Source organism: Onychostruthus taczanowskii, unplaced genomic scaffold (genome assembly GCF_017590055.1).
Source record: "Onychostruthus taczanowskii isolate IOZ18803 unplaced genomic scaffold, ASM1759005v1 scaffold188, whole genome shotgun sequence".
In the NCBI taxonomy this organism is placed as follows: domain Eukaryota; kingdom Metazoa; phylum Chordata; class Aves; order Passeriformes; family Passeridae; genus Onychostruthus; species Onychostruthus taczanowskii.
Window position 1 is genome coordinate 257,758 of NW_024499106.1, and position 24,869 is coordinate 282,626.

At 64.1% G+C, this 24,869-nt stretch overlaps 4 protein-coding genes across 5 annotated transcripts; 3 read left to right on the forward strand and 1 right to left on the reverse strand.

Moving 5' to 3' along the window:
- The first annotated feature begins 1,987 nt into the window (after positions 1 to 1,987).
- On the forward strand, positions 1,988 to 4,162 carry FKBP11 (FKBP prolyl isomerase 11). The gene is made up of 6 exons (XM_041401250.1): positions 1,988 to 2,142; positions 2,579 to 2,644; positions 3,484 to 3,571; positions 3,660 to 3,693; positions 3,789 to 3,859; positions 3,931 to 4,162. The coding sequence occupies exons 1-6, from the start codon at positions 2,026 to 2,028 to the stop codon at positions 4,146 to 4,148; spliced, it is 594 nt and encodes a 197-aa protein (XP_041257184.1). The 5' UTR covers positions 1,988 to 2,025; the 3' UTR covers positions 4,149 to 4,162.
- Positions 4,163 to 4,524: 362 nt separating this feature from the next.
- CCDC65 (coiled-coil domain containing 65) lies at positions 4,525 to 7,027 on the reverse strand. The gene is made up of 8 exons (XM_041401262.1): positions 6,902 to 7,027; positions 6,561 to 6,728; positions 6,319 to 6,488; positions 6,027 to 6,165; positions 5,748 to 5,945; positions 5,100 to 5,318; positions 4,868 to 5,020; positions 4,525 to 4,749 (listed from the first exon to the last, which is right to left on the reverse strand). Exons 1-8 carry the CDS (start codon positions 7,025 to 7,027, stop codon positions 4,525 to 4,527), a joined length of 1,398 nt encoding a protein of 465 aa, XP_041257196.1.
- A 678-nt stretch (positions 7,028 to 7,705) lies between these two features.
- On the forward strand, positions 7,706 to 15,346 carry RND1 (Rho family GTPase 1). Its single transcript, XM_041401263.1, has 5 exons — positions 7,706 to 7,867; positions 7,951 to 8,038; positions 11,151 to 11,260; positions 12,064 to 12,198; positions 13,669 to 15,346. The coding sequence occupies exons 1-5, from the start codon at positions 7,748 to 7,750 to the stop codon at positions 13,912 to 13,914; spliced, it is 699 nt and encodes a 232-aa protein (XP_041257197.1). The 5' UTR covers positions 7,706 to 7,747; the 3' UTR covers positions 13,915 to 15,346.
- A 604-nt stretch (positions 15,347 to 15,950) lies between these two features.
- Positions 15,951 to 24,727, forward strand: DDX23 (DEAD-box helicase 23). Of its 2 annotated transcripts, none has more exons than XM_041401260.1 (17): positions 15,951 to 16,044; positions 17,161 to 17,366; positions 17,812 to 17,910; positions 18,026 to 18,122; positions 18,544 to 18,609; positions 19,120 to 19,258; positions 19,340 to 19,470; positions 19,542 to 19,654; positions 19,736 to 19,879; positions 20,890 to 21,115; positions 21,220 to 21,365; positions 21,815 to 21,992; positions 22,075 to 22,317; positions 22,853 to 23,004; positions 23,115 to 23,223; positions 23,325 to 23,499; positions 24,154 to 24,727. In XM_041401260.1, the coding sequence occupies exons 2-17, from the start codon at positions 17,161 to 17,163 to the stop codon at positions 24,375 to 24,377; spliced, it is 2,448 nt and encodes an 815-aa protein (XP_041257194.1). In that variant the 5' UTR covers positions 15,951 to 16,044; the 3' UTR covers positions 24,378 to 24,727. The 2 variants fall into 2 exon arrangements, with proteins under 2 accessions (XP_041257194.1, XP_041257193.1); XM_041401259.1 differs by having other exon boundaries at positions 15,952 to 16,044; positions 19,337 to 19,470.
- The last annotated feature ends 142 nt before the right edge of the window (positions 24,728 to 24,869 follow it).

The following is a 24,869-nucleotide window of genomic DNA, read 5'->3' on the forward strand; positions in this document are numbered from 1 at the left end:
GGGCGGGGGGGGGTGTTGGGGGGTGTGAGGTGGGGCTGGCAGGGGGTGAGGGGGCCCCCCCTCTTCCCAGGCTCATCTTTAGGGGAATATTGGATGAAATGGTAAATCCCATTAGTGCTAATCCCAGCTGGGGCGTGGGGACGGTGCCAGCGCTGGGATGGGCGCGAGTGGGACTTGGCCCCCCCTGCCACCCCTTCCTCATGTCACCCCCCCGCATGGATTAAGGGGGACTGAGTGGCATTTGGGGCTGGCACTGCCATCCCATCCCCATGTCCTCTCTGGATTGGTGGTTGGGGGGCTCTTGGCTGTGTCTGTGACACTGGGGGGCTGTGGTGGAGGCTCCCTGCTGGCTGGGAGCTGCAGGGCCAGCAACAGGGCCCAGAATGGGGTGACCAGGACCCAGCACCCCAAAATGGGGTGACCAGAACCAGCACCAGGGCCCAGAATGGGAGTGACCAGGGCTCCCCAGTGGGTTGAGGGCCATGGAGGTGACATGGGGGTGTGCTGCAGTGCAGGTGACACATGTCCCACAGTGGTCTGGGGGCCATGGAGGTGACATGGGGGTGCTCCAGTGCAGGTGACATGTGTCCCACAGTGGGTTGGGGGCCGTGGAGGTGACATGGGGGTGCTCCAGTGCAGGGGACATATGTCCCACAGTGGTCTGGGGGCCATGGAGGTGACATGGGGGTGTGCTGCAGTGCAGGTGACACATGTCCCACAGTGGTCTGGGGGCCATGGAGGTGACATGGGGGTGCTCCAGTGCAGGTGACCAGGGCTCCCCAGTGTCCTGGGGGCTGTGGAGGTGACATGGGGGTGCTCCAGTGCAGGTGACATGTGTCCCACAGTGGTCTGGGGGCCATGGAGGTGACATGGGGGTGCTGCAGTGCAGGTGACCCGTGTCCCACAGTGGGTTGGGGGCTGTGGAGGTGACATGGGGGAGCCGCAGTGAGGATGACCGGGACTCTGGGAGCTCCATCGGGGGGCTCACTGTGGATGACCGGGGCTCCCCGGTGGGTGGGAGCAGCGGAGCCGGCACCGACGCGTTCCCACCGGCTGGACCGACGGCTTTGTGTGGCGAGGGCTGACCCGGCGCCCCTAATCCCATTAGCGCCCCGGGCCCAGCCGCCAGCCCGGCTTCCCCACCTCTCGGCAACCGAGGCTGGTATGTGGGTGCGCCGGTGGGGCCGGCGTGCCGATGCCGTCGTCCGGGAGCTGCACCCGGCGTCAACGTCGTCACCATCCCGGAGCGACACCGGTGACACCAACGAGGCCATCCCCGCGGGCACGGGGTGGGAAATCCCGGCTGCCCATCGTGTGCCGGTGTGACCCCGCCGGACCGGGGGGATTCTCTGTGTTCCCAGCTCTGCCCTAAGGGCTGGGTGTCCGCAGGGACGGAGTTTCTGGAGCGGGTTCCGTCCCACCGGGCTCCAGCCGGTCCGCGGGACCCCAGTCCGGGCTCGGGGCTCGGTTTCCCTTGTCCTGCACTGCCGGGGCTGGAAGAGCTGCAGAGGTGCCAGGAGAAGGAATGACCTGGACCCGTGGGGTGCTGCACAAGGGTTCTGGACCCGGGGAGGGGTCCCGGGCCCCGGTGCGTGCCGGTTTCCCCGGGCTGTGCTGCCGCCTGCTGGCACCGGCGGCGCCAGGACTCCGGGGGCTGCACCCAACCGGTGCCTGGGACGCGTCCCCCGGCCCGGACCCCCGCCCGGACCCTCCGTTTCACCCCCTCCCCGACCCTCACCGGGAGCCCCCGCTCGGTGTGGGCCGAAGCCTCCGGGACGGTCCCGGGCACGGGCGGACTCAGGTGCCCACCGGGGTCCCCACGGAGCGCAGAGCCCGCGCGGCACCGGGCACCGAGGCAGCGGCCGGTCCTGAGCATCCTTCTGTCCCCCCACTCCGCTGGAGCCCGGAGGAGACGCCGGTGCCCGTGCCGGGGCCGGTCTCGGTGTGGGGGCGGTCCCGAGGGCGGGGCCCGAGGTGGGGGGCGGTCCCGGTCCCGGTCCCCGTTCCTCCGCCGCCAGCCCGGCCATGCCGTTCCCCGCCGCTCTGCTCTTTTTGGCACTGCTGCTGCCGCCGCCGCCGCTCTCCCGCGCCGCCGAGAGCGAAACCGAAACCGGCGCCCGGGAGCTACGGCTGGAAACGATCGTGAGCCCGGGGGAAACGGGGGAACCGGGGCTGCGCGGGAAGCACCGGGCACCGGGGACCCACGCGGCCCCGTTGGGCAGGCAGCTGAGACCGGGACGGGACCGGCAGGGACCGGCGGGACACGGGGCACCGGCGGGATGGTGCCGCTCGGGGAGCACCGGGGAGCCCGGCCTGGGCACGGAGAGGGGGAGGAAGCACCGGGAGGCCCGGGCTGCGGCGGGGGGGGAGCCACGGGGCACCGGGAGAACCGGGCTGCGATGGGAGGGCGGCGGGAGGACCGGGCTGTGGCGGAAGAAGGCGGCGCACCGAGGACAGGGGGGGCCCGGCGGGGAGTTCGGCTCTCGGGGCGCGCTCGGGGGTCCCGTGGGCGCGGGGGCTGCGCGGACCCCGAGGGGAGGGGGTCCCGTCCGGGCTCCCCGTGAGCTCCCCGTTGCAGGTGGCCCCCCCAGAGGGCTGCACGGAGCTGTCGGCGCCGGGGGACACGGTGCACATCCACTACACGGTGCGCGGCGGGAGGAACACGTCAGCACTGCGCTCCGGCGGGCGGGGCGGGGGGCACCGGCACCGGCACCGGCAGGGGGGGGCTCGGCCGGCACCGGGGCGGTACCGGGGGTGGTACCAGGGTGGGAAATGGGGCGGTACCGGGGTGGAACCGGAGTGAGTGTAGGGGTGGTAGCGGGGTGGGCATAAGGGGATGGTGCCATGGTGCCACTGAGACTGGCATGGGGACAGCCCCAGGATGGGCTCTGGGTGGCACCTGGAGTGGCACAGGAGTGACACTGGGGCTGGCACAGCCCCAGGATGGGCATGGCTGGCACTGGGATCAGCACGAGGATTACCTTGGGATGGCACAGGGACTGGGAGCGGGGAGGATGTCCCAGAGGGGCACGGAGTGTACCGGGACTGGGATCAGGGGTGGCACAGGGGCTGGGATCAGGGGTGACATAGGGGCTGGGATCAGCACAGGGATGGCACAGGGGCTGGGATCAGCACAGGGATGGCACAGGGACTGGGATCAGGGGTGGCACAGGGGCTGGGATCAGCACAGGGATGGCACAGGGACTGGGATCAGGGGTGGCACAGGGGCTGGGACCAGGGGTGACACAGGCGCTGGGATCAGCACAGGGATGGCACAGGTATGGCACAGGGACTGGGATGGGCACAGGGATGGCACAGGGACTGGGATCAGCACAAGGATTGGGATCAGCACAGGGGTGGCACAGAAGGGCCACAGGGACTGGGATCAGCACCAGAACAGCACTGGGAACACGCTGGCAGCCACATGGAGAAAGTGCCACCCAGGGGTGACCATGGCAGTGACCGTGGCCGTGCCCCCCACAGGGCAGCCTGGAGGATGGCCGGATCATCGACTCCTCTCTGAGCCGGGACCCCCTGCAGGTGGAGCTGGGCAAGCACCAAGTCATCCCTGGTGAGTGAGGGGTCAGGGGGAGCAGGGCTGGGGGGTCACCAGGGTAACCCCGACCAGCCCCACCCACCCTCACCCCACTGTGTTACAGGTCTGGAGCAGAGTCTGCTGGACATGTGTGTGGGGTAAGTGTGGATGGGGGACATGAGGGTGGGCAGTGTCCCCCCCCCCCACAGTGTCCCCAGCACCATTTGTGGCACCAACACTCTCACTGTGGCAGGGAGAAGCGCAGAGCCATCATTCCCCCTCACTTAGCCTATGGCAAGCGGGGCTCCCCCCCAACCATCCCAGGTGAGTGCAGCCCTCAGGGTCCCCCTGGGGGTCTCTGTGGGGTCCCCGCTCAGGCTGTGCCCCCCTTGCAGGTGACGCCGTGCTGCGCTTCGAGGTGGAGCTGGTGGGGTTGTCCCGGGCCAGTTACTGGCAGAAGGTGGTGAACGAGGTGGTGCCACTGCTGTGCCTGGGGCTGGTGCCAGCACTGCTGGGGCTCATTGGGTTCCACCTGTACCGCAAGGCCAGCAGCCCCAAGCTCTCCAAGAAAAAGCAGAAGGAGGAGAAGAGGAACAAAGCCAAAAAGAAATAAAACCTTCCCCTCGGCATCTGTGGCTGCTCTTCCTGAGACAGTGATGGGCACAGGGCAGTGGGAAGGGGCTGTGCACCCCTCAGCTCTCCTCCCTGCCTGCCCCAGGGCCTTGATGGGTCCTGTCAGACCTGAGCAGGAGGTTACAGACTCAACAAATCCCAGAAATAAGACCCCAGAGCACATTTTTCAGGCAGTTTTGCTCTTTTAAGGCATATCCAGGAAGTGACAGTCCCTGAGTCCCCAAACACCAGGCAGGTCTGCCAGGGAGCCTCAGCTGGAGCCAGGAAAAGGGTCCTGGTAGTTGACCCCTCCCCAAAAGCTCTAGGGGTGCACCATGCCCAGCGTCCCTGAGCGTGGCTCCCCCACAACGTGGGGCTCATTTCTGGGGGTGAGGCTTTTGCTTGGTGGCAAGGAGTGGGTGGGGGTCTTTGGGCACCTTCTGCTTGACTGTAGCCCCTGCCAGGTACTGCTGGAGGAGCCTCCTCAGCTCCTGGTTCCTGTCTGCCAGGGCTGCCCGTGCCCTCTCCAGCCCCTTCTCCTCCAGCTTCGCCTTGTTGAAACGCTGCCAGAACCTCTCCAGCCCCATGTAGTCCCTCATGACCTGGGGGGAGGCAGCAGGGAGAGTCTGGGGTCTCCAGCCTGCCCAAACACCAGCTGGGGGATCCCCAGGGCTGAATGCCAGCCCTTGTTCCCTGAGGACTGTGGCAGTGCCACCTCACCCGTGCCAGGGGCTCACTGGCCGTCTCATCCAGGACGTCGCGGACTTTTTGCTGCTCCCACTCGGCCAGTGAGGAGGGGTAGAAGGGCAGAACCTTCTCCTCCTCCGTCTCCAGCCTGCGGCACATCTCAGCCAGGCGTAGGATGCGCTGAGCCTGGAGGGGGGGAACACCGGGATGGGCAGGTGGGAGGGGACAGCAGGACACAGGGCGACACAGGGACATCCCCACTCACCTTCTCCACCACCTGCTGCAGCACCTTGAGGGTGGCACTGCACTGGCAGGTGAGCGTGACCAGGTGGGTGTGAGCCGTGGCCCCCGCCTGGGTGATCTGAGCCCGGAGCTTCAGGAGTTTCTGGAGGGCGTGTTCCCGATCGTCCCGGATGCGCTGAGTTTGCTCCTCGTTCTTCCGCAGGTGAGCCGCGATCTGGCCCCTAGTGGTCGTAACCATGTCCTGGTGAAACAGCGGGGAGGCTGTTGGGGAAAATTCCTTCTTGGAAAGGGTGGGCCAGCTTTGGAATGGGCTGTTCAGGGCGGTGGTGGAGGCACAGTCCCTGGAAGTGCTCAGAAACCACGTGGATGTGGCCCCTGGGGACGTGGTTTAGTGGTGGCCCTGGCAGTGCTGAGAGAATTGGACTTGATGGCCTTAGAGACTTTCCAACCTCAATAATTCCATGATTCCATGGCTCAGGCACTGCTCCACAAACTCTTGGGGGGACTCCTGCTTAGCCTGGCCTGTTGTCACCTCCTTGCCAGTGCCACGTTGGGCTTGATGGCTCTCAGGGGCTTTCCCAACCTCAACAATTCCATGATCCCATGGAAAAATGAGTGAGGAAAACGAGGCTGACCCCACTCCCAGGACCACCCAGCACCCTGCCAAAACCTGGAGCTTCTCCAGCCTCTTGGCCTGGACGTTAATCTCGCAGGAAGTCTTCTCACACTTCCTCTTCAGCTCCTCAAACTCCACCTTCTTCTTCTCCGTGGCCTGGGTGTAGCTCCTCCGTGCTGTCTGGATCTGCTCCCACAGCCCCTCCAGCCTGGCCACCAGCTGCAGCCTGCTGTACTGCTGATCCTGCCAGCTCTGGGGACACACAGGTCACACCGCCAGGCGTCCCCTGCCAGCCCTGCCAGCCCCTCCGTGCCACCCCCTGTGCCCCCTTGCCTTGTTTTTGATGTCGTCCCGGGCGCTCTGGAAGTTCAGCAAGGCCTCCTGCTCGTTCCTGGCGTGGTCCTGCTCCATGGCCAGCGCCATGTCCTGCAGGACCCGGCTTTCCCAGTCCTGCTGCTCCAGCATGGCCTTCCTGTGGGGACACAAAGCAGGGCAAAGAGGTTTCCCCCCTGACAAAGACACTTCAGGGCTCCCCATGAGGCCAGGGGAGGCTCGGCTCCACTCCAGGACACCCCATGAGTGCCGCTGCTGCCCCGTTCTCCTTCTCCCCCCTGAAATTCCACACCTCTCAGCCTCAAACTCGGCCTTCAGGGCGCCCACCTGGGCACTGAACCCTTGCTCCAAGTAGCCCAGGCGGCAGCGCTGGAGGTGCAGCAGTTGGTCTGTGAGGTCCAGGTGGCTGCACAGGGCTCGGTTCTGCTGCTCCTCTGCTTCCTGCAGCTCCGTCACCAGCGCCTGGGGAGTTTTTGGGGGGGGTCACACATGTCCCCTGGCATGCCACTCCACCCTGCCATCCCTCAGGGCCACCTCAATGGCGCCGTCCTTGCAGTCCATGACCCGTGTGAAGGTCTGGCTGAGGATCTCGATGTCCTGGCGCAGCTCCTGGTCCTTGGTCTTGCGCTGGGCCGAGCGCCAGAGCGTCAGGACCCTGTGCAGACCCCACCTGCTGCTCTGCTCCTCCCGGGACAATTTCTCCTGTGGAGGGGCCGTGGGAGGTGGGAAAAGGGCAGGAGTGGGCTTGGGGCTGCCTCTGCTACCAGGGGGTGCAGCAGAACAGGGGCAGCCCCAGCCCTGGTGGGGGGATGATGGCTGGGGAAAAGCGGGGTGGAGTTTGGAGGGGTCAGGGGGGCTGCGGGGGGGTTCTGGACCTGCAGGAAGCGAGTGAGCAGCTCCCGCTTGGCTTTGGCCGCCTCCTCCTCGGCCAGCGCTTGTCTCTGCAGCAGCAGCAGCTCGGCCTCGGCCGCCGTGGGGGCAGTGAGACGGGAACCCGCCATGGCTGCGCAGGGGGACACGGCAGGAGGGGTCGGGGTGTGCGTGGTGACCCCTCCGCTGCCCCCCAGCAAGGCCCGTTCCCCCTGCCCAGCCCCCCGCACTATGGTGCACCCCACAACCTTCTGCCCACCCCCATCTGCCTCCCCAGGCTCCTTGCCCCTCCACTTAGGAGTACCCCCAGACCCCACCAACCCCTTGTTGCCCCCTCTCCCCTTGCAGGGACCCCCCAGACCCGTTCCCACCTCCATCCCCAGGCCCCAAGGCCCATTTCCCGCTGCCCAACCCCGTCTCCAGAGCCCTCCTAGCTCACCCTCCCTCCCTCCCACGCTCCCCCAGCATCCACCGCCCCTTTCCCACTGCCTTTGGGGGGGTCTCCCTCCCCCCGTTTTCCCCCGGTACCGTTCCGGTACCGGCCCCGCTCCGCGTCCCTCCGGTCTCCCGGCAACGGCCGCTCGGGGGCGGGGCCTCCGCGGCACTTCCGCCCTGACCCGCACGGGCTCCCCCTGGCGGGCAGGAGCGCGCTCGCACCCCCACACGGGGCGTGTCCCGCCGCTTCTCCCTCTCCGCTATTGGCCGGCGCTCCGGGATTCCCCGCGCTGATTGGCGGGCTGGCTCCGCCGTGGGCGGGCCCTGCAGGCGGCGGGGTATATAAGGGCGCTGCGGCGGCGGGGCGCAGGGCGGTGGGTGGGTGCGAGCGCGGTGGGTCTGTGCGCGCTGCCGCCATGCGGGAGCGGAGGCCGGCACCGGCCGCACCGGCCCGGTGCAAGCTGGTGCTGGTGGGTGACGTGCAGTGCGGCAAGACGGCCATGCTGCAAGTGCTGGCCAAGGATTGCTACCCAGAGGTGAGCCCAGGGCGGCACTCGGGAACCGGCAGCGGGCGCCGGTAAAGCGGGACCGGGCGCTGACGCTCCCGGTGCCGTTGCAGACGTACGTGCCCACCGTGTTTGAGAACTACACGGCGTGTCTGGCCAGCGAGGAGCAGCGGGTGGAACTGAGCCTCTGGGACACCTCCGGTACCGGGGGGAGACGCGCGGTGCATGTTTGGGGGGCTGGCGGAGGCTCCGGTACCGGGGGAATGTTGGGGTCCCTGCGGCGGCGGAGCGAGCTTGGTGGCCACGCTGGGGGGGGGGTTTCAGGTTTAGGGTCATACCCATGGGTGTGGGGGCGCAGGTGCTCCCCAGGAACCCACCCCACGCTGGGGGGGTCACAGGAGGCTGAACCCCTTTCTTTTGGGGGGTCCCCACACCGCTGGGGGGGTCCCCACCCTGGATGCCTGTGAATGTGTCGGATTATGGCCCATCCCGGTGTTGCCTTTCCCTGGGCACCCCGAAGAGTTGGGGGGCCCCCACGCCGCTGGGGGGGTCCCCACCCTGGATGCCTGTGAATGTGTCGGATTATGGCCCATCCCGGTGTTGCCTTTCCCTGGCGCGGTGCTGGTGGCTCCGTGTCCCCGAGGGGGTGGCAGCGTGTGGCACCCCCTCCTCCGGCTGCCCCCCCCTACCCCGACACCCCTCGGTGCTGCCGGGGCTCCCCAAAATGGGGGGGGGGGGGGGTTGTTACATAAACACCGCGGGCTCCATTTCCCGCTGCCTGGCGAAGGCGCGATGCGACGCGGATGGGCTGCGGGGACGGAGGTGGCGTTTTGGGGGGGTTCCAGAGCTGTGCCGCTCTCCCCGGCCCCGGGGGGGGGGCTGTGTCGCTTTTGGGGGGCTCTAGAGCTGTGCCCCTGTGTCCTTCTTGGGGTTCTCTAGAGCTGCGAGGCACCACCCTGAGCAGGAGGGGAGCTGTGTCTGTTTTGGGGGGCTCTGTCCTTTTTGGGAAGCTGTGTCTGTTTTGGGGGCTCTGTGCCTTTTTGGGGGCTCTAGAGCTGTGTGTTCGCGTGTCCCTTTTGGGGGGCTTTGTGGCTTTTGGGGAGCTGCGTCCGTTTTGGGGGGCTCTAGAGCCGTGCCCCCACTCCAGTCAGGCCAGGGGGCTGTGTCTGCTTTAGGGGCTGTGTCCATTTTGGGGGTCTCGAGCTGTGTCCCCACCCCGGGTAGGAATGGGGCTGTGTCTGCTTTAGGGGCTGTGTCCCTATTGGGGGGCTCTGTCCCTTTGGGGGTCTCTAGAGCTGTGTCCCCACCCCGGGCAGGAGTGGGGCTGTGTCTGCTTTAGGGGCTCTGTCCCTTTTGGGGGGCTCTGTCCCTTTGGGGGTCTCTAGACCTGTGTCCCCCCCCCGGGCAGGAGTGGGGCTGTGTCTGCTTTAGGGGCCGTGTCCCTATTGGGGGGCTCTGTCCCTTTGGGGGTCTCTAGACCTGTGTCCCCCCCCCGGGCAGGAGTGGGGCTGTGTCTGCTTTAGGGGCTCTGTCCCTTTTGGGGGGCTTTGGAGCTGTGTCCCCACCCCGGGCAGGAATGGGGCTGTGTCCTTTTGGGAGACTGTGTCCCCTTTGGGGGTCTCTAGAGCTGTGTCCCCACCCTGGGCAGGAATGGGGCTGTGTCTGCTTTAGGGGCTGTGTCCCTTTTGGGGGGCTCTGTGCCTTCTTGGGGGTCTCTAGAGCCGTGCCCCCACTCTACTCAGGACGGGAGCTGTCTCTGTTTTAGGGGCTGTGTCCCATTTGGGGAGCTGTGTTCCTCTTGGGGGTCTCTAAGCTGTGTCCCCACCCTGGGCTGGAATGGGGCTGTGTCTGTTTTAGGGGCTGTGTCTGTTTTGGGGGGGCTCTGTCCCTCTTGGGGGTCTCTAGAGCCATGGCCCCACTCCGGACTGGATGAGGGGCTGTGTCTTTTGGGGTCCCTACCCCAAGCAGGAATGGGGCTCTGTCCCTTTTGGGGGTCTCTAGAGCTGTGTCCCCACCCTGGGCAGGAATGGGGCTGTGTCTGCTTTAGGGGCTGTGTCCCTTTTGGGGGGCTCTGGAGCTGTGTCCCTGTGTCCTTCTTGGGGTTCTCTAGAGCTGTGGGCCAGATGCTGAGCAGGAGGGGAGCTGTGTCTGTTTTGGGGGGGCTCTGTCCCTCTTGGGGGTCTCTAGAGCCATGGCCCCACTCCAGACCGGATGAGGGGCTGTGTCTTTTGGGGTCCCTACACCTTTGTCCCTACCCCAAGCAGGAATGGGGCTCTGTCCCTTTTGGGGGTCTCTAGAGCTGTGTTCTCACCCTGGGCAGGAATGGGGCTGTGTCTGTTTTGGAGGGCTCCATGCTTTTTGAGGGTCTCTAGAACTGTGAGCCACCACCCTGAGCAGGAGGGGAGCTGTGTCTGTTTGGGGGTGGGCTGTGTACCTTTTGGGGTCTCTAGATCCGTGTCCCCACCCTGGGCAGGAATGGGGCTGTGTCTCCTTTAGGGGCTGTGTCCCTTTTGGGGGGGCCTCTGTCCCTTTTGGGGGTCTCTAGAGCCATGCCCCCATTGTAGTCAGGACGGGGGCTGTGTCTGTTTTAGGGGCTCTGTCCCTTTTGGGGAGCTCTCTGCCTTTTGGGGGTCTCTAGAGTTGTGTCTCCACCCCGGGCAGGAATGGGGCTGTGTCTGTTTTGGGGGGTTCTATCCCTTTTGGGGGTCTCTAGAGCCATGCCCCCATTGTAGTCAGGACGGGGGCTGTCTCTGTTTTAGGGGCTCTGTCCGTTTTGGGGGGCTCTGTCCCTTTTGGGGAGCTCTCTGCCTTTTGGGGGTCTCTAGAGTTGTGTCTCCACCCCGGGCAGGAATGGGGCTGTGTCTGTTTTGGGGGGTTCTCTCCCTTTTGGGGGGCTGTGTCCCCTTTGGGGGTCTCTAGAGCTGTGTCCCCACCCCCGTCAAGACGGGGGGGCTGTGTCTGCTTTAGGGGCTCTGTCCATTTTGGGGGGCTCTGTCCCTTTGGGGAGCTCTCTGCCTTTTGGGGGTCTCTAGAGCCATGCCCCCATTGTAGTCAGGACGGGGGCTGTCTCTGTTTTAGGGGCTCTGTCCATTTTGGGGGGCTCTGTCCCTTTTGAGGGTCTTTAGAGCCATGCCCCCACTCAGGACAGGAATGGGGCTGTGTCTGTTTTTGGGGGGTTGTATCCCTCTTGGGGGGTCTCTAGATCCGTGCCCCCACCCTGGGCAGGACGGGGGGCTGTGTCCCTTTGCCAGACCCCCTTTCCCGTGTCCCGGGGGTGGGGGGGCTGAGCGGTGACCCCCCCTTTTCCCCCCAGGCTCTCCCTACTATGACAACGTGCGGCCCCTGTGCTACAGCGACTCGGACGCCGTCCTGCTCTGCTTCGACGTCAGCCGGCCCGAGACCCTCGACAGCGCGGCCAAGAAGGTGGGGAGGGGGCTCAGACCCCCGGACGGTGTCCCCGACAGGGTTTGGGGGGCTCAAGGATGTGGAGATACCGGTCTGAGTGTCCCTGGTAGGGTTTTGGGGGCTCAGGGATGTGGGGACACCAGCCTGGGGGGCTTGGGGGGCTCAGAGATGTGGGGACTTTGGCCTGGGGGCTCTCTGTGGGGTTTGGGGGGCTCAGAGATGCAGGGACACTGTCCTGGGGGTATCTCTGTGGGGTCTGGGTGTATCTGTGGGGTTTGGGGGGCTCAGGGATGCAGGGACACCAGCCTGGGGGGTCCCCGTGGGGCTTGTGGGATTCAGGGACACAAGGAGACTGAGACAGGGGAGTCCCCGTGGGGTTTGGGGGCTCCTGGGGTATTCCTGTGGGGTTTGGGGGGCTCAGGGATGTTGGGACACTGTCCTGGGGGTATCTGTGGGGTCTAGGGGTATCTGTGGGGTTTGGGGGACTCAGGGACAGGGGGACAATGTCCTGGGGGTGCCTTTGTGGGGTTGGGGGGTTCCTGGGGGTATCCCTGTGGGGTTTGGAGGACTCAGGGATGCAGGGACACTGTTCTGGGGGTATCTCTGTGGGGTCTGGGGGGGTTCCTGGGGGTATCTCTGTGGGGTCTGGGGGGTTCCTGGGGGTATCTCTGTGGGGTTTGGGGCCTCAGGGACAGGGGGACTCTGTCCTGGGGGTGTCTCTGTGTGGTCAGGGCTGGCACACGGACACAGCAGCCCCGTAGGGTGACAGGGAGAGGCTTTTGGGGTCCCCCTGTCCCTGAGAGGTGCCCTGACCCCCTCAGTGGAAGACAGAAATCCTGGATTATTGCCCCAACACGCGGGTGCTGCTCATCGGCTGCAAGACGGACCTGAGGACAGACCTGAGCACGCTGCTGGAGCTCTCGCACCAGAAACAGGCACCCATCTCCTACGAGCAGGTCTGGGGGGCCTGCCTGGGTTTGGGGGGGCCCAGTGGTTGTGGGGGGTGGGATTGGGGTGTTCTAGTGGTCTGGTTTGGGGGTGGGGTCCTGGTGTTTGCAGGGGAGCGGGTTTGGGGTATCCTGGTGTTTGCAGGGGGTGATTTTTGGGGTGTTCCATTATTTTTTGGGGTCAGTTTGAGGTGTCCTGGTGGCTGTGGGGGTGGATTTCAGGTGTCCCAGTGTTCTGATGTGGGTTTGGGGGGGTCCCCGGTGGTTTGGGGGGTGATTTTTGTGGTTTCCCTGTGGTCTGATGGGGGGGTGGGTTTGGTGGGATCCTGGTGTTTGCAGGGGAGCGGGTTTGGGGTATCCTGGTGTTTGCAGGGGGCGATTTTTGGGGTGTCCCAGTGTTTTTGGAGGTGGATTTAGGGTGTCCCAGTGATTGTGGGTGTGATTTTTGGGATGTCACGGTGGTCTGATATGGTTTGGGGGGGTCCTGGTGTTTGCAGGGGAGGGAGTTTGGGGTGTCCCAGTGGTCTGATGTGGGGGTGGGTTTGGGGGGGTCCTGGTGGTTTGGGGGGTGATTTTTGGGTGTCCCAGTGTTTTTGGGGCTCACTTTGGGCTGTCCCGATGGCTTTGGGGCTGTCCTGGTGTTTTTGGGGCTCACTTTGGGACATCCCAGTGGGTTTGGGCTGTCCTGGTGTTTGCACAGGGCTAAGTTTAGGATATCCCGATGGGTTTGGGGGTGTCCCGGTGGGTTTGGGCTGTCCCAGTGTTTATGGGGGTGGATTTGGGGGTGTCCCCGTGGGTTTGGGCTGTCCCAGTGTTTGTGGAGGTGGATTTTGGGGTGTTCTGGTGTTTGTGGGGCTCGCTTTAGGATATCCTGGTGTGTTTGGGCTGTCCCAATGGGTTTGTGGGGCTCACTTTGGGCTGTCCCAGTGTTTATGGGGGTGGATTTGGGGGTGTCCCGGTGGGTTCCTGGCTCTCGCTCCATGCTGTCCTGGGATATCTCGGGCTGTCCCAGTATATTTCGGGCTGTCCCGGTGGGTTCCTGGCGCTCACTCTGTGCTGTCCCAGGATATCTCAGGCTGTCCTGGGATATCTCAGGCTGTCCTGGGATATCTCGGGCTGTCCCGGTGGGTTCCTGCCGCTCACCCCGTGCTGTCCCGGTATATCTCATGCTGTCCCGGTATATCTCATGCTGTCCCGGTATATCTCATGCTGTCCCGGTATATCTCATGCTGTCCCGGTATATCTCATGCTGTCCCGGTATATCTCATGCTGTCCCGCGATATCTCGGGCAGTCCCGGCGGCTCCCTGCCGCTCATGCCGTGCTGTCCCGGGATATCTCGGGCTGTCCCGGGATATCTCGGGCCGTCCCGGTGTGTTCCTGCCGCTCACCCCGTGCTGTCCCGGTATATCTCGGGCCGTCCCGGGATATCTCGGGCCGTCCCGGCGGCTCCCCGCCGCTCACGCCGCGCTGTCCCGCAGGGCTGTGCGGCCGCCCGGCAGCTGGGAGCCGAGGCTTACCTGGAGTGCTCGGCTTTCACCTCGGAGAAGAGCGTGCACAGCATCTTCCGGACCGTGTCCGGCCTCTGCCTGAGCAGAGCCCCCCCGCAGCCGCCCCGCAGCCCCCCCCGCAGCCTCTCCAAGCGGCTCCTGCACCTCCCCAGCCGCTCCGAGCTCATCTCCTCCACCTTCAAGAAGGAAAAAGCAAAAAGCTGCTCCGTCATGTGAAGGGGGGAAGGGAACGACCCCCCCTTCCCCCCCCTCCATGTCACACACACCCAGCTTTGGGAGCCCCCCCCCGGAATGGGGTGGGGGGGCTGGGCAGGGCTCGGGGGGTCCCCCCCGATAAAGGGGTGATGCCCTGGAATGGCACCATCGCCCTGCCAGCCCCACAGCCTGGGGGGCTGCCCCCGTGGGAGGGGGGTCTGGGGGGTGTTTTCACCCGGTTCCCAACCCTGAGGGGGTCCCTGGGGGGTTTGGGGCACACAGGACCCTGAGGACATCAACACAGAGGGGTTTGGGGTGCTCAGACCCTCAGGGACATCAACCCTGAGGGGGTCCCTGGGGGATTTGGGGTCTCAGACCCTCAAGGATGTCACCTGGGATGGTCCTTGTGCGGTTTGGGGCACACAGGACCCTGGGGACATCATCCTGGGGGGGTCCCTGTGGGATTTGGGGTGCTCAGACCCTCAAGGACATCAACCCTGGGGGAGTTTGGGGTCACAAAACCCTGGGGACATCGACCCTGTGGGGTTTGGGGTGCTCAGACCCTCAGGGATGTCACCTGGGATGGTCCCTGTGAGGTTTGGGGTGTACAGGACCCTGGGGACATCGACCCAGAGGGGTTTGGGGAGCTCAGACCCTCAGAGAGATCAACCCAGGGGGGTCCCTGTGAGGTTTGGGGTGTACAGGACCCTGGGGACATCAACCCTTGGGCTTTTGGGGTCACAAAACCCTGGGGGCATCAATCCAGAGGGGTCCCTGGAGGGTTTGGGGTGCTCAGACCCCCAGGAATATCAACCCCGGGGGGTTTGGGGTGCTCAGACCCTCAAGGACATCAACCCTGGGGGAGTTTGGGGTCACAAAACCCTGGGGGCATCAACCTCAGGGGCAGCCCTGGGAGGTTTGGGGGGCCTTGGGACATCAACCCTGTGGGGTTTGGGGAGCTCAGACCCTCAGAGAGATCAACCCAGGGGGGTCCCTGTGAGGTTTGGGGTGTTCAGACCCTCAGGAACATCACCTGGGGTGGTCCTTGTGGGGTTTGGGGTGCTCAGGACCCTGGGGACATCAACCCAGGGGGGTCCCCGGGGGGTTTGGGGTGCTCAGAGCCCCAGGAGCATCATCCCCAGGGGGTTTGGGGTGCTCAGACCCTCAGGGATGCCACCTGGGACGGTCCCTGTGGGCTTTGGGGGACACGGGGACGCCGTCCCGGGGGTCCCTGTGGGCTTTGGGGTGCACATCATCCATGGCCTCATCCTGTTCTCTCCCCCTTCCCCCCATCCCTCATCTGCTGCTTGGCCCCGGGGGACCCTGTGGGTTGGGGAGGGGGGAGGGGGGCTGTTTTATGGACTGTATTTTGGGGGAGGGGGGGTGTCTCTGTTCCATGTCAGTGTTATTAAAAAGCTTATTTATTATCAGAAATATAACACCTACCTATGTGCAGCCCTGCCTGGCCCTGTGTTTTGGGGATGGATCCTGGCTTTTGGAGGCTCTTGGGAGTTTTGGGATGTGTCGGTGTCACTGCTGATGGCGACACTGCTGTGGGGCTGAGCTGTCACCCCTGCTTTGGGGTCTTTTGGGGGTGCCAAAAGGGTCCCCCCCACCTCTTCTGCCCCCAGACTCTGCCTGGGACCCCCCGATCTTGTGAATGGGGGGTGGGGCTCCTTCAGAGACGCTGCTCTTGGGGTCCCTGGTGAGTTTGGGGTGCACGGGGCTGTGGGGCCGCTGACCTGGGGGGGTCCCCGTGGGATTTGGGGTGTGCAGGGACATGGGGGACACTGACTCGGGAGGGTCCCTAAAGGCTTTGGGGTGCTCTGGGCTGTGGGGACACGTCCTCAGGGGCCTCATCTGGGTAAGAAGGAGGTCCCTGCGGGCTGTGGGGGGCTCAGGGACACGGGGACACCGTCCCGGGGGACTCTTTGCCGTGGGGCGGGGGGAATTGCCGCGCGGCGGAAGGATCACGGGGCGCGGAGGTACTGCGCCCGCTCAGGGGCGCCGGGAGAGCGCGGAGGGCGCCGGGAGTTGTAGTCCAATGCCGCGAGGGCTGCCGGGAGCTGTAGTCCCGCGCCGTCCCGGCGTGCCCCGCGGGCCCGGCAGACATGGCGGCGGAGCGGCGGCGCTGAGCCCGGGGCTGCGGCGGTGAGCGGGGAGCGGCGGGAGCGAGCGGGGGCCACTGCAGGGAGCCAGCGAGGGGCACAGAGGCTGCAGAGCCCTGGTGCCGCGGCCCCGGGCAGAGCCCCGGTGCTGGGCACCAGCGGCAGGGCCTGGAGCGCCGTTGCGCCGCGTCCCCCGGGCCTCCCGGAGCCTTTCCGGGGTCCCTCAGGGCTCCCCGCACCCACCCCCGGGGCTCCCTGTGCCCTCTCGGGGTCCTCTCTTCCCTCTGCCTTCTCTCCTCGGGGCTCTCCAACCCTTCCCGCTCTTTCCTGGGGTCCCTCTGTGTCCTCTCGGGGGTCCCCCAGGCCTCCCCCTCCCTCCTGAGGGTCCCTTTGCCCTCTCCCCGCATTCCTCTGTCCCTCCTGAGGGTCCCTTTGCCCTCTCCCCGCGTTCCCCTCTCCCTCCCGAGGGTCCCTTTGCGCTCACCCCGGGTCCCCTCTCCCTTCTCAGGGTCCCTTTAATATTTCCCCCCTCTTGAGGGTCTCTTTGCCCTCTCCCCGCGTTCCCCTCTCCCTCCCGAGGGTCCCTTTGCCCTCTCCCCGCATTCCCCTGTCCCTCCTGAAGGTCTCTTTGCGCTCACCCCGGGTCCCCTCTCCCTTCTCAGGGTCCCTTTAAGATTTCCCCCCTCCTGAGGGTCTCTTTGCCCTCTCCCCGCGTTCCTCTCTCCCTCCCGAGGGTCCCTTTGCCCTCTCCCCGCGTTCCTCTCTCCCTCCCGAGGGTCCCTTTGCCCTCTCCCCGCGTTCCTCTCTCCCTCCCGAGGGTCCCTTTTCGCTCTCCCCGGGTTCACCTGTCCCTCCTGAGGGTCTCTTTGCCCTCTCCCGGGGTCCTCTCTCCCTCCCGAGGGTTCCCTTTTCGCTCATCCCAGGGTCCCCCAGCTCTCCCTGCTTCTTCCCGGCGTCTCTCTGTTCCCTCCCCGGCTCCTTTGGCCTCTCCCCATTTCCTCCTGGTGGTCTCTTGGACCTCCCCACTCCTTCTTGGGGTCCCTCTGTGGCCCCCCTGTATCTCACAACCCTTCTCTCTCCCTCCTGGGTCCCCCCGCCCTACACCCCAAGTTCCCTCCCGGTGCCCCCCGCGACCCTCCCGGTGTCCCCCTCCCCACAGATGGCCGGAGAAGTGGCCGACAAGAAGGATCGGGATGCATCCCCGGTGAAGGAGGAGAGGAAGCGTTCTCGCTCCCCGGAGCGGGACCGGGAGCGGGAGCGGGACCGCAAGGGCTCCCCCCCGGCCAAGGAGCGGAAGCGCCACCGGTCCCGGGAGCGGAGGCGGAGCCGCTCCCGGTCCCGATCCCGCTCCAAATCCACCGAGAGGTGAGGCGGCTCCGGGTTTGGGAAGAGCTTTGATGGGAAAGAAAAGGTTGTGGGGAGGAGAAATGTTGTGAAGGTTTTGTTCTGATTCTTATTACTTTTTATTTTAGTTACTAAGTTTTTCTTTTTATCCTTTTAAAGAGAATATAAAAGAATTTATTATCGGTATTTATGTATTTTAAAGAGGGTATAAAGAGGCTCCCTTTTAAAGTTTTGAGCCTGCTTTGCCTTCCTCCTAACCCTTCCTCACAGCAGGAATTGAGTGCACTGGGGACTGAGCAGTGAGCCCACCACCCTCACTGCTGCATTGGCCAGGAAGTCTCAAAACAACCCAAATCTCAACTTGACGAACCAAAACCACTGCAGGGCCCCACAGAGGGTGGGTGAGGGCTGTGGGGGCCGTGCTGTGACCCCCCACCGTGGGGCTGTGGACCCCCCTGTCCCACAGGGATCGGCGGCACAAGGAGCGGGAGCGGGACCGCGGCAAGAAGGAGCGGGACCGGGACAAGGATGGGCACCGGCGGGACAAGGACCGCAAGCGGTCCAGGTGGGTCCTGTCACCTTTTTTGAGGGGTTCCTGCTCTCCCCTAAACCTCCTGGAGCTTGGGTATCCCCCAGGGCTGTGCTTGGTGTCTTATTCCTGGTGCTGTTTTCCTTGGAAGTTTGTCCCCGGGCAGGGGGAAGGACTCCAAGTCTCGGAAGGATCGGGAGGCACGGAAAGCAGAGGAAGAGGAGGAAAATGCCCTGAAGAAGGAGAAGGTGAAGAGGGGGTGGATGGGGCTTGGATAGGAGTGGCTCCAGGGGGATTCAGGTCCCTGGGGAGTCATTCTAGGGGATTCAGCTGCCAAGGAGTGGCTCCAGGGGATTCAGGTCCTTGGGGAGGGGTTCCAGGGGATTCAGGTCCCCACGAGTGGCTCCAGGGGATTCAGGTCCCTGGGGAGGGGTTCCAGGGGGATCCAGGTCCTTGGGGAGGGATTCCAGGGGGGATCCAGGTCCTTGGGGAGGGGTTCCAGGGGATTCAGATCCCCACGAGTGGCTTCAGGGGATTCAGGTCCCTGGGGAGGGGTTCCAGGGGATTCAGGTCCCTGGGAAGGGATTCCAGGGGATTCAGGTCCCTGGGGAGGGGTTCCAGGGGATTCAGGTCCCCAGGAGTGGTGCTGACATCTGGCCTCACTTGCAGGCTCAGCCGCTGTCCTTGGAGGAGCTGCTGGCAAAGAAGAAGGCAGAAGAGGAGGCAGAAGCCAAGGTAGGAGAAGCAACAGGAGCCTCTTCCCTCTGCTGGGGGTGTGGATGTTTGTGGGGGACCCAGGGGGGAACAAGGGAGGGCTGAGAAACTTGGGGATGCAGAGGGACCCCAGAAGGAAGCAGGAAGTGCCAGGGGACACCAGGAGGGATCATGGGATGGAGCAGGGAGGGCTGGGGGACTTGGGAGGGCACATGGGGGGCTGTGGAGACAGGGGAGGGAGAGGGAAGGCCTGGTGGACCCCCAGGAGAGAGCAGAAGGACCTTGGGAGGGAACAGGGAAGTGTGAGAGGCACAGAGGGACCCTAGGAGGGAAAGGAGGGCTGGGGGACACGGGGAGGGAGCAGAGAGAACCCTGGCAGGGAGTGGAGAGATCTGAGTGATCCAGAGATAGACAGGAGGAAGAGAGGAGGCCTGGAGGGCTCCAGAAAGGAACAGAGAAGGCTGAGGGTACCCCAGCAGCACAGAGGGTGGCAGGCAGGCCCAGTGTGACGTTGCCTCTCTCCCATGCCAGCCCAAGTTCCTGTCCAAGGCGGAGCGGGAGGCCGAGGCCCTGCGGAGGCGGCAGCAGGAGGTGGAGGAGCGGCAGCGGCTGCTGGAGGAGGAGAGGAAGAAAAGGAAACAATTCCAGGAGATGGGCAGGAAGATGCTGGGTAAGAATTCATCCCTGGAGCCCCTCACCCAGCCCTAGGGGTGGGTGCTGGCTCTGAGCCCCTTCCCCTGCTCCCCAGAAGACCCCCAGGAGCGCGAGCGCCGGGAGCGCCGCGAGCGCATGGAGCGGGAGACCAACGGCACCGAGGACGAGGAGGGCAGGCAGAAGATCCGGGAGGAGAAGGATAAAAGCAAAGAGCTCCACGCCATCAAGGTGGGGCTGGGGGCTGGTCCAGGGGGGCTGGGGGGAAGATGAGGGGTCCCACTGAGCCTGGGGTCCTGCAGGAGCGGTACCTGGGGGGGGTGAAGAAGCGGCGGCGCACGCGGCACCTCAACGACCGCAAGTTCGTGTTCGAGTGGGACGCGTCGGAGGACACGTCCATCGACTACAACCCCCTGTGAGTGCTGGGGTGCCCCTAGGGCTGGGGGTGTCCCTGCAGGGTGCAAGGCCTGCTCCTGACGCTCCCATCCTGCTCCAGGTACAAGGAGAGGCACCAGGTGCAGCTGCTGGGCCGTGGCTTCATCGCCGGCATCGACCTGAAGCAGCAGAAACGGGAGCAGTCGCGGTTCTACGGGGACCTGATGGAGAAGAGGAGGACGCTGGAGGAGAAGGAGCAGGAGGAGTGAGGTTTTGGGGGAGCTGGGAGGGTGCTGAGGGGTGTGTGGGGTCGTGGCTGGCTTGGCTTGGTTGGGATGTGGAGCTGGGCTCCTGCAGGAAATTGGCAGAAGGGTTCTAGAGGGACAGGGTGAGCCCTATCCACTTTTTCCTTCCCCTTCCTCACCTTCCTCACTCCCTTTTGTCTTCCCTTTCCTTGCCCTGTTCTCATCCCCATTTCTCCCATTCCCTTTCCGTCTCCCATTTCACCCATTTCCTTTTCCTTTATTCTCCTTTCCCCATCCCACTTTCCCCATTCCCTTTTCCCTCATCTCCCATTTCCTATCTCTTTCTCCCCATCATGCTTTCCTCTTTTCCCCATTCCCTTTTCCCCATTCCCTTTTCCCCATTCCCTTTTCCCTCATTTCCTTTTACCTATCCCCTTTTCCCCATTCCCTCTGCCCTCATTTCCCTTTACCTATCCTCTTTTCCCCATCCTGCTTTCCCTTTTCCCCATCCCCATTTCCCTCTCCCTTTTCTCCATTTTCTTTTCCCTCGTCCCCCTTTCCCTCATTCCCTTTTCCTTTATTCTTTTTTCCCTATCCCCTTTTTCCCATCTGACTTTCACCATCCTTCTCCCCTTTCCCTTTTCCACATCTCACTTTCCCTCATCCCCTTTTCTCTCATCCCTTTTTCCCCATCCCTCTTTCCCCTTTCCCTCTCCCTTTCCCCCATTCCCTTTTCCCTCTCCCCATCCCTCTCCCTTTTCTCCATCCCCCTTTCCCTCTCCCTTTTCTCCATCCCCCTTTCCCTCTCCCTTTTCTCCATTCCCCTTTCCCTCTCCCCATCCCTCTCCCTTTTCTCCATTCCCTTTTCCCTCATCCCTCTTTCCCCATCCCTCTCCTTTCCCCATTCCTTTCCCCCATTCCCTTTTTCGTCTCCCTTTCCTCCATTCCCCTTTCCCTCTCCCCTTTCCCATTCCCTCTCCCTTTTCCCATTCCCTTTTCCCTCTCCCCATCCCTCCCCTCCGTCCGGCAGGGCGCGGCTGCGGAAGCTGCGGAAGAAGGAGGCCAAGCAGCGCTGGGATGACCGCCACTGGTCCCAGAAGAAGCTGGACGAGATGACAGACAGGGACTGGCGCATCTTCCGTGAGGATTACAGCATCACCACCAAGGGGGGCAAGATCCCGAATCCCATCCGCTCCTGGAAGGATTCCTCCCTGCCCCCCCACATCCTGGAGGTCATTGACAAGTGTGGATACAAGGTGGGCACGGAGAAGGGGAGCTGGGGAGGGGGAAAAAGGGGTGGTCAGGGATTTGGAGAGGGGGAACAGGGCAAGTTCTGCTCCCAACCTGCTCCCCCTGGCAGGAGCCGACCCCGATCCAGCGCCAGGCCATCCCCATCGGGCTGCAGAACCGGGACATCATCGGCGTGGCCGAGACCGGCAGCGGCAAGACGGCGGCGTTCCTGATCCCGCTGCTCGTGTGGATCACCACCCTGCCCAAAATCGACCGGTGCGCCGCGGGGACACTGCCCCTGGGACGGGGTGGAGTGGCAGGGGGACACTGCACAGGGGTCAGGACTGTGGAGGGGACAGGGTGACACTGTCAGGGGATTGAGGCAGGGTGACATGGTGGAGTGGCGGGGTGACACTGCAGAGGGGTCAGGACTGTGGAGGTGACAGGATGGGGTGGCAGGGTGACATTGCAGATGGATCAGGACAGGGTGACACTGGAGATGAAAGGGTGACAGCATCAGGGGATTGAGGCAGGGTTACAGGGTGGAGGGCATGGGGTGGCAGTGCAGATGTAGCATTGTGGAGGTGACAGGATGGGGTGACAAGGTGATGCTGTCAGGGGATTGAGGCAGGGTTACAGGGTGACATGGTGGAGGAGATAGGGTGACACTGCAGGGCACACATGTGGCACTGTGGATGACACAACCATCTCCTGCCATGCTGCAGCATCGAGGAGTCAGACCAGGGGCCCTACGCCATCATCCTGGCCCCCACCCGTGAACTGGCCCAGCAGATTGAGGAGGAAACCATCAAATTTGGGAAACCCCTGGGCATCCGCACCGTGGCCGTGATCGGCGGCATCTCCCGCGAGGACCAGGGCTTCCGCCTCCGCATGGGCTGCGAGGTGAGCGGGGGGATTTTGGGGGGTCTCAGGGGGGCAGCTCAGCCTTGGGCTGCTCCCACCAACCCCCCCTGGCTCCCCCCAGATCGTCATTGCCACGCCGGGCAGGCTCATCGACGTGCTGGAGAACCGGTACCTGGTGCTGAGCCGCTGCACCTACGTGGTGCTGGACGAGGCCGATCGCATGATCGACATGGGCTTCGAGCCTGACGTGCAGAAGATCCTGGAGCACATGCCTGTCACCAACCAGAAACCTGACACTGATGAGGCTGAGGACCCCGAGAAGATGTTGGCCAACTTTGAGTCTGGGAAGCACAAGTACAGACAGGTGGGGGTGCTTAGGAGGGCTCCTGTGTGTTGAGGAGAGATGATTTGGGCTTTTGGGGAAGGGGTTGAGGGAATGGGAGTCACGTTTCTGCTCTGTGGAGGAATGTTCCTGCCTCACAGTGGATGTTCCTGCCCTGTGAGGGGTCATTGCTGCTCCACAAGGGGACATTTTTGCCCTGTGGGGGAAGTTCTGCTCCATGGGGGACATTCCTGCCTCGCTGGGATCATTCCTGCTTCACTGGGGGATGTTCCTGCTCCATGGGAGCTCATTCCTACCCTTCTAGGGTCATTCCTACCCTTCTAGGGTCATTCCTACCTCACTGGGGGTTGTTTCTGCTCCATGGGGGACAATCCTGCCCCACTGGGGTTGTTCCTACTTCACTGAGGGATGTTCCTGCTCCATGGGAGCACATTCCTGCCTCACTGAGGATGTTCCTGCTCCTTGGGGGTGATGTTCCCTGCCCCACCGGGGTCATTCCTTCTTCACAAGGAGACACTGCCACCTGACAGGCTGTCCCTGCCCCGTTGCCTTGCAGACTGTCATGTTCACAGCCACCATGCCACCAGCAGTGGAGCGCCTGGCCCGCAGTTACCTGCGGCGCCCGGCCGTGGTCTACATCGGCTCCGCCGGCAAACCCCACGAGAGGGTGGAGCAGAAGGTTTTCCTCATGTCCGAGTCCGAGAAGAGGTGGGGAGCACGGATTTGGGGGTGGCCTGGGGCTTGGAGGGTGAAGAGGACACTGTGGCATGCTTCAGCATTTCTTTGCCCAACTGTCTCCTCCTCTTTCTGCTCCGCAGGAAGAAGCTCTTGGCCATCCTGGAGCAGGGCTTCGACCCGCCCATCATCATCTTCGTCAACCAGAAGAAGGGCTGCGATGTGCTGGCCAAGTCCCTGGAGAAGATGGGGGTGAGGCTGGGCTGGGAGGGGGTCACCCTGAGCCCTGTCCCCCTCATCCCCACACGGGGACCCCCTGATGTGCCCCCCGTTGACCCCTCCTGTTCCCACAGTACAACGCCTGCACCCTGCACGGTGGGAAGGGCCAGGAGCAGCGAGAGTTCGCCCTCTCCAACCTCAAGGCCGGGGCCAAGGACATCCTGGTGGCCACGGACGTGGCCGGACGTGGCATCGACATCCACGACGTCTCCATGGTGGTCAACTACGACATGGCCAAGAACATCGAGGGTGAGCCTGGGGGGCACTGAGGGGGCCACTGGGGGTGTGCTGCCCATGCTGGGGGTGCTTAGCCCTGGTGTTACCTGCACTGGAGGGGCTTTGGGGGGTTGCTCAACCCTGGTGCTGCCACACTGAAGAGGCTGTGACATCGCCCAGCTTTGGTGCTGGGTGTGCTGGCCCTGGTACTGCCCTCACCAAGGGGGTTGCAGGGGTGCCCAGCCCTGGTTTTTGGGTTGCAGAGGTGCCCAGCCCTGGTGCTGAGGCTGTGGGGGGTGCCCAGCCCCTGTGCTGAGGCTGTGGGGGGTGCCCAGCCTCAGTGCTGCCTCTGTCAGGGGGATGTAGGGGGTCCTGGCATTGGTTCTTGGGGATGGGGGGTGCCCACCCCTGGTGCTGCCACTCCCAGGGGGCTGTGAGGTGCCCAGCCCTGGTGCTGGGAGTGCAGGGGGTGTCTGGTCCTGGTACTGGGGGGCACTGTAGATGCCCAGCCTGGGTACTGGTGGTACTTGGCCCTGGTACTGGTGCTGTGTGGGGTGCCCAGCCTCAGTGCTGACACACGCAGGAGGTTGTGGGGTGCCCAGCCCTGGTGCTGGGAGTGCAGGGGGTGCTGCAAGGAGTGCCCAGCCCTGGCACTGCCCACACTGAGCCCTTCCTTTCCTCCCCCAGATTACATCCACCGCATTGGGCGGACGGGCAGAGCAGGGAAGAGTGGTGTGGCCATCACCTTCCTCACCAAAGAGGACTCCACGGTGTTCTACGACCTCAAACAGGCCATCCTGGAGAGCCCTGTGTCCTCGTGCCCCCCCGAGCTGGCAAACCACCCCGATGCCCAGCACAAGCCAGGCACCATCCTCACCAAGAAGCGGCGGGAGGAGACCATCTTCGCCTGAGGCCCCTCTTTGTCACCCCTCCGGGGACAACAGGACCAGCAAGGCTGCCAGGACTGCTCTGGCTCTTCTTTTCCCAGCTCTTGTGCAAGCCAAGGACTGCCCACAAGCAGAGACTGGGGCTGGGATTATCCCAAAATATCCCCCCTGTTCTCCCAGTCCCCTTCCCACCTTCCCCACGGAGCGGAGGAGCTGCTGGAGGCTGTTTGGGGGCCGGTCCCTCCCTGCTGCCAGGGTGGGGCTGTTTTTTTGGCTGTCCTGGGAACTGTCTGCACCTCATCCTTTGGGTTTTTGTTTGTTTTTTTTTTGTAGCTGAAGCTCCAGGCTGCAGGAATAAACCGGCAGCGGCGTTACCGGTGTCGCCTCCTCGTCCTCTCCCTTCCCTGGGTGCCACTGCCCAGCCCCTGGGTGCCACCTCCCATGGAGACAGAAGCCAGCAGTGCCCAAAAGGAGCACCTGGAGGTGCTCAGCACCCCCCCAGCACTGTCCCCCCCC

Coding starts and splice junctions, on each gene's coding strand:
- FKBP11 (XM_041401250.1), top strand. CDS start 2,026: ATGCCGTTCCCCGCCGCTCTGCTCTTTTTGGCACTGCTGCTGCCGCCG. Junction 2,143..2,578: donor AGCTACGGCTGGAAACGATC/GTGAGCCCGGGG, acceptor TCCCCGTTGCAG/GTGGCCCCCCCAGAGGGCTG. Junction 3,860..3,930: donor CTCCCCCCCAACCATCCCAG/GTGAGTGCAGCC, acceptor CCCCCCTTGCAG/GTGACGCCGTGCTGCGCTTC.
- RND1 (XM_041401263.1), top strand. CDS start 7,748: ATGCGGGAGCGGAGGCCGGCACCGGCCGCACCGGCCCGGTGCAAGCTG. Junction 8,039..11,150: donor GAGCCTCTGGGACACCTCCG/GTACCGGGGGGA, acceptor TTTTCCCCCCAG/GCTCTCCCTACTATGACAAC. Junction 12,199..13,668: donor CACCCATCTCCTACGAGCAG/GTCTGGGGGGCC, acceptor GCTGTCCCGCAG/GGCTGTGCGGCCGCCCGGCA.
- CCDC65 (XM_041401262.1), bottom strand. CDS start 7,027: ATGGCGGGTTCCCGTCTCACTGCCCCCACGGCGGCCGAGGCCGAGCTG. Junction 6,166..6,318: donor GCCGAGTTTGAGGCTGAGAG/GTGTGGAATTTC, acceptor GTGTCCCCACAG/GAAGGCCATGCTGGAGCAGC. Junction 5,946..6,026: donor GGGACGACATCAAAAACAAG/GCAAGGGGGCAC, acceptor GTGTGTCCCCAG/AGCTGGCAGGATCAGCAGTA.
- DDX23 (XM_041401259.1), top strand. CDS start 17,161: ATGGCCGGAGAAGTGGCCGACAAGAAGGATCGGGATGCATCCCCGGTG. Junction 17,911..18,025: donor AAGGACCGCAAGCGGTCCAG/GTGGGTCCTGTC, acceptor TTTCCTTGGAAG/TTTGTCCCCGGGCAGGGGGA. Junction 18,123..18,543: donor ATGCCCTGAAGAAGGAGAAG/GTGAAGAGGGGG, acceptor CCTCACTTGCAG/GCTCAGCCGCTGTCCTTGGA.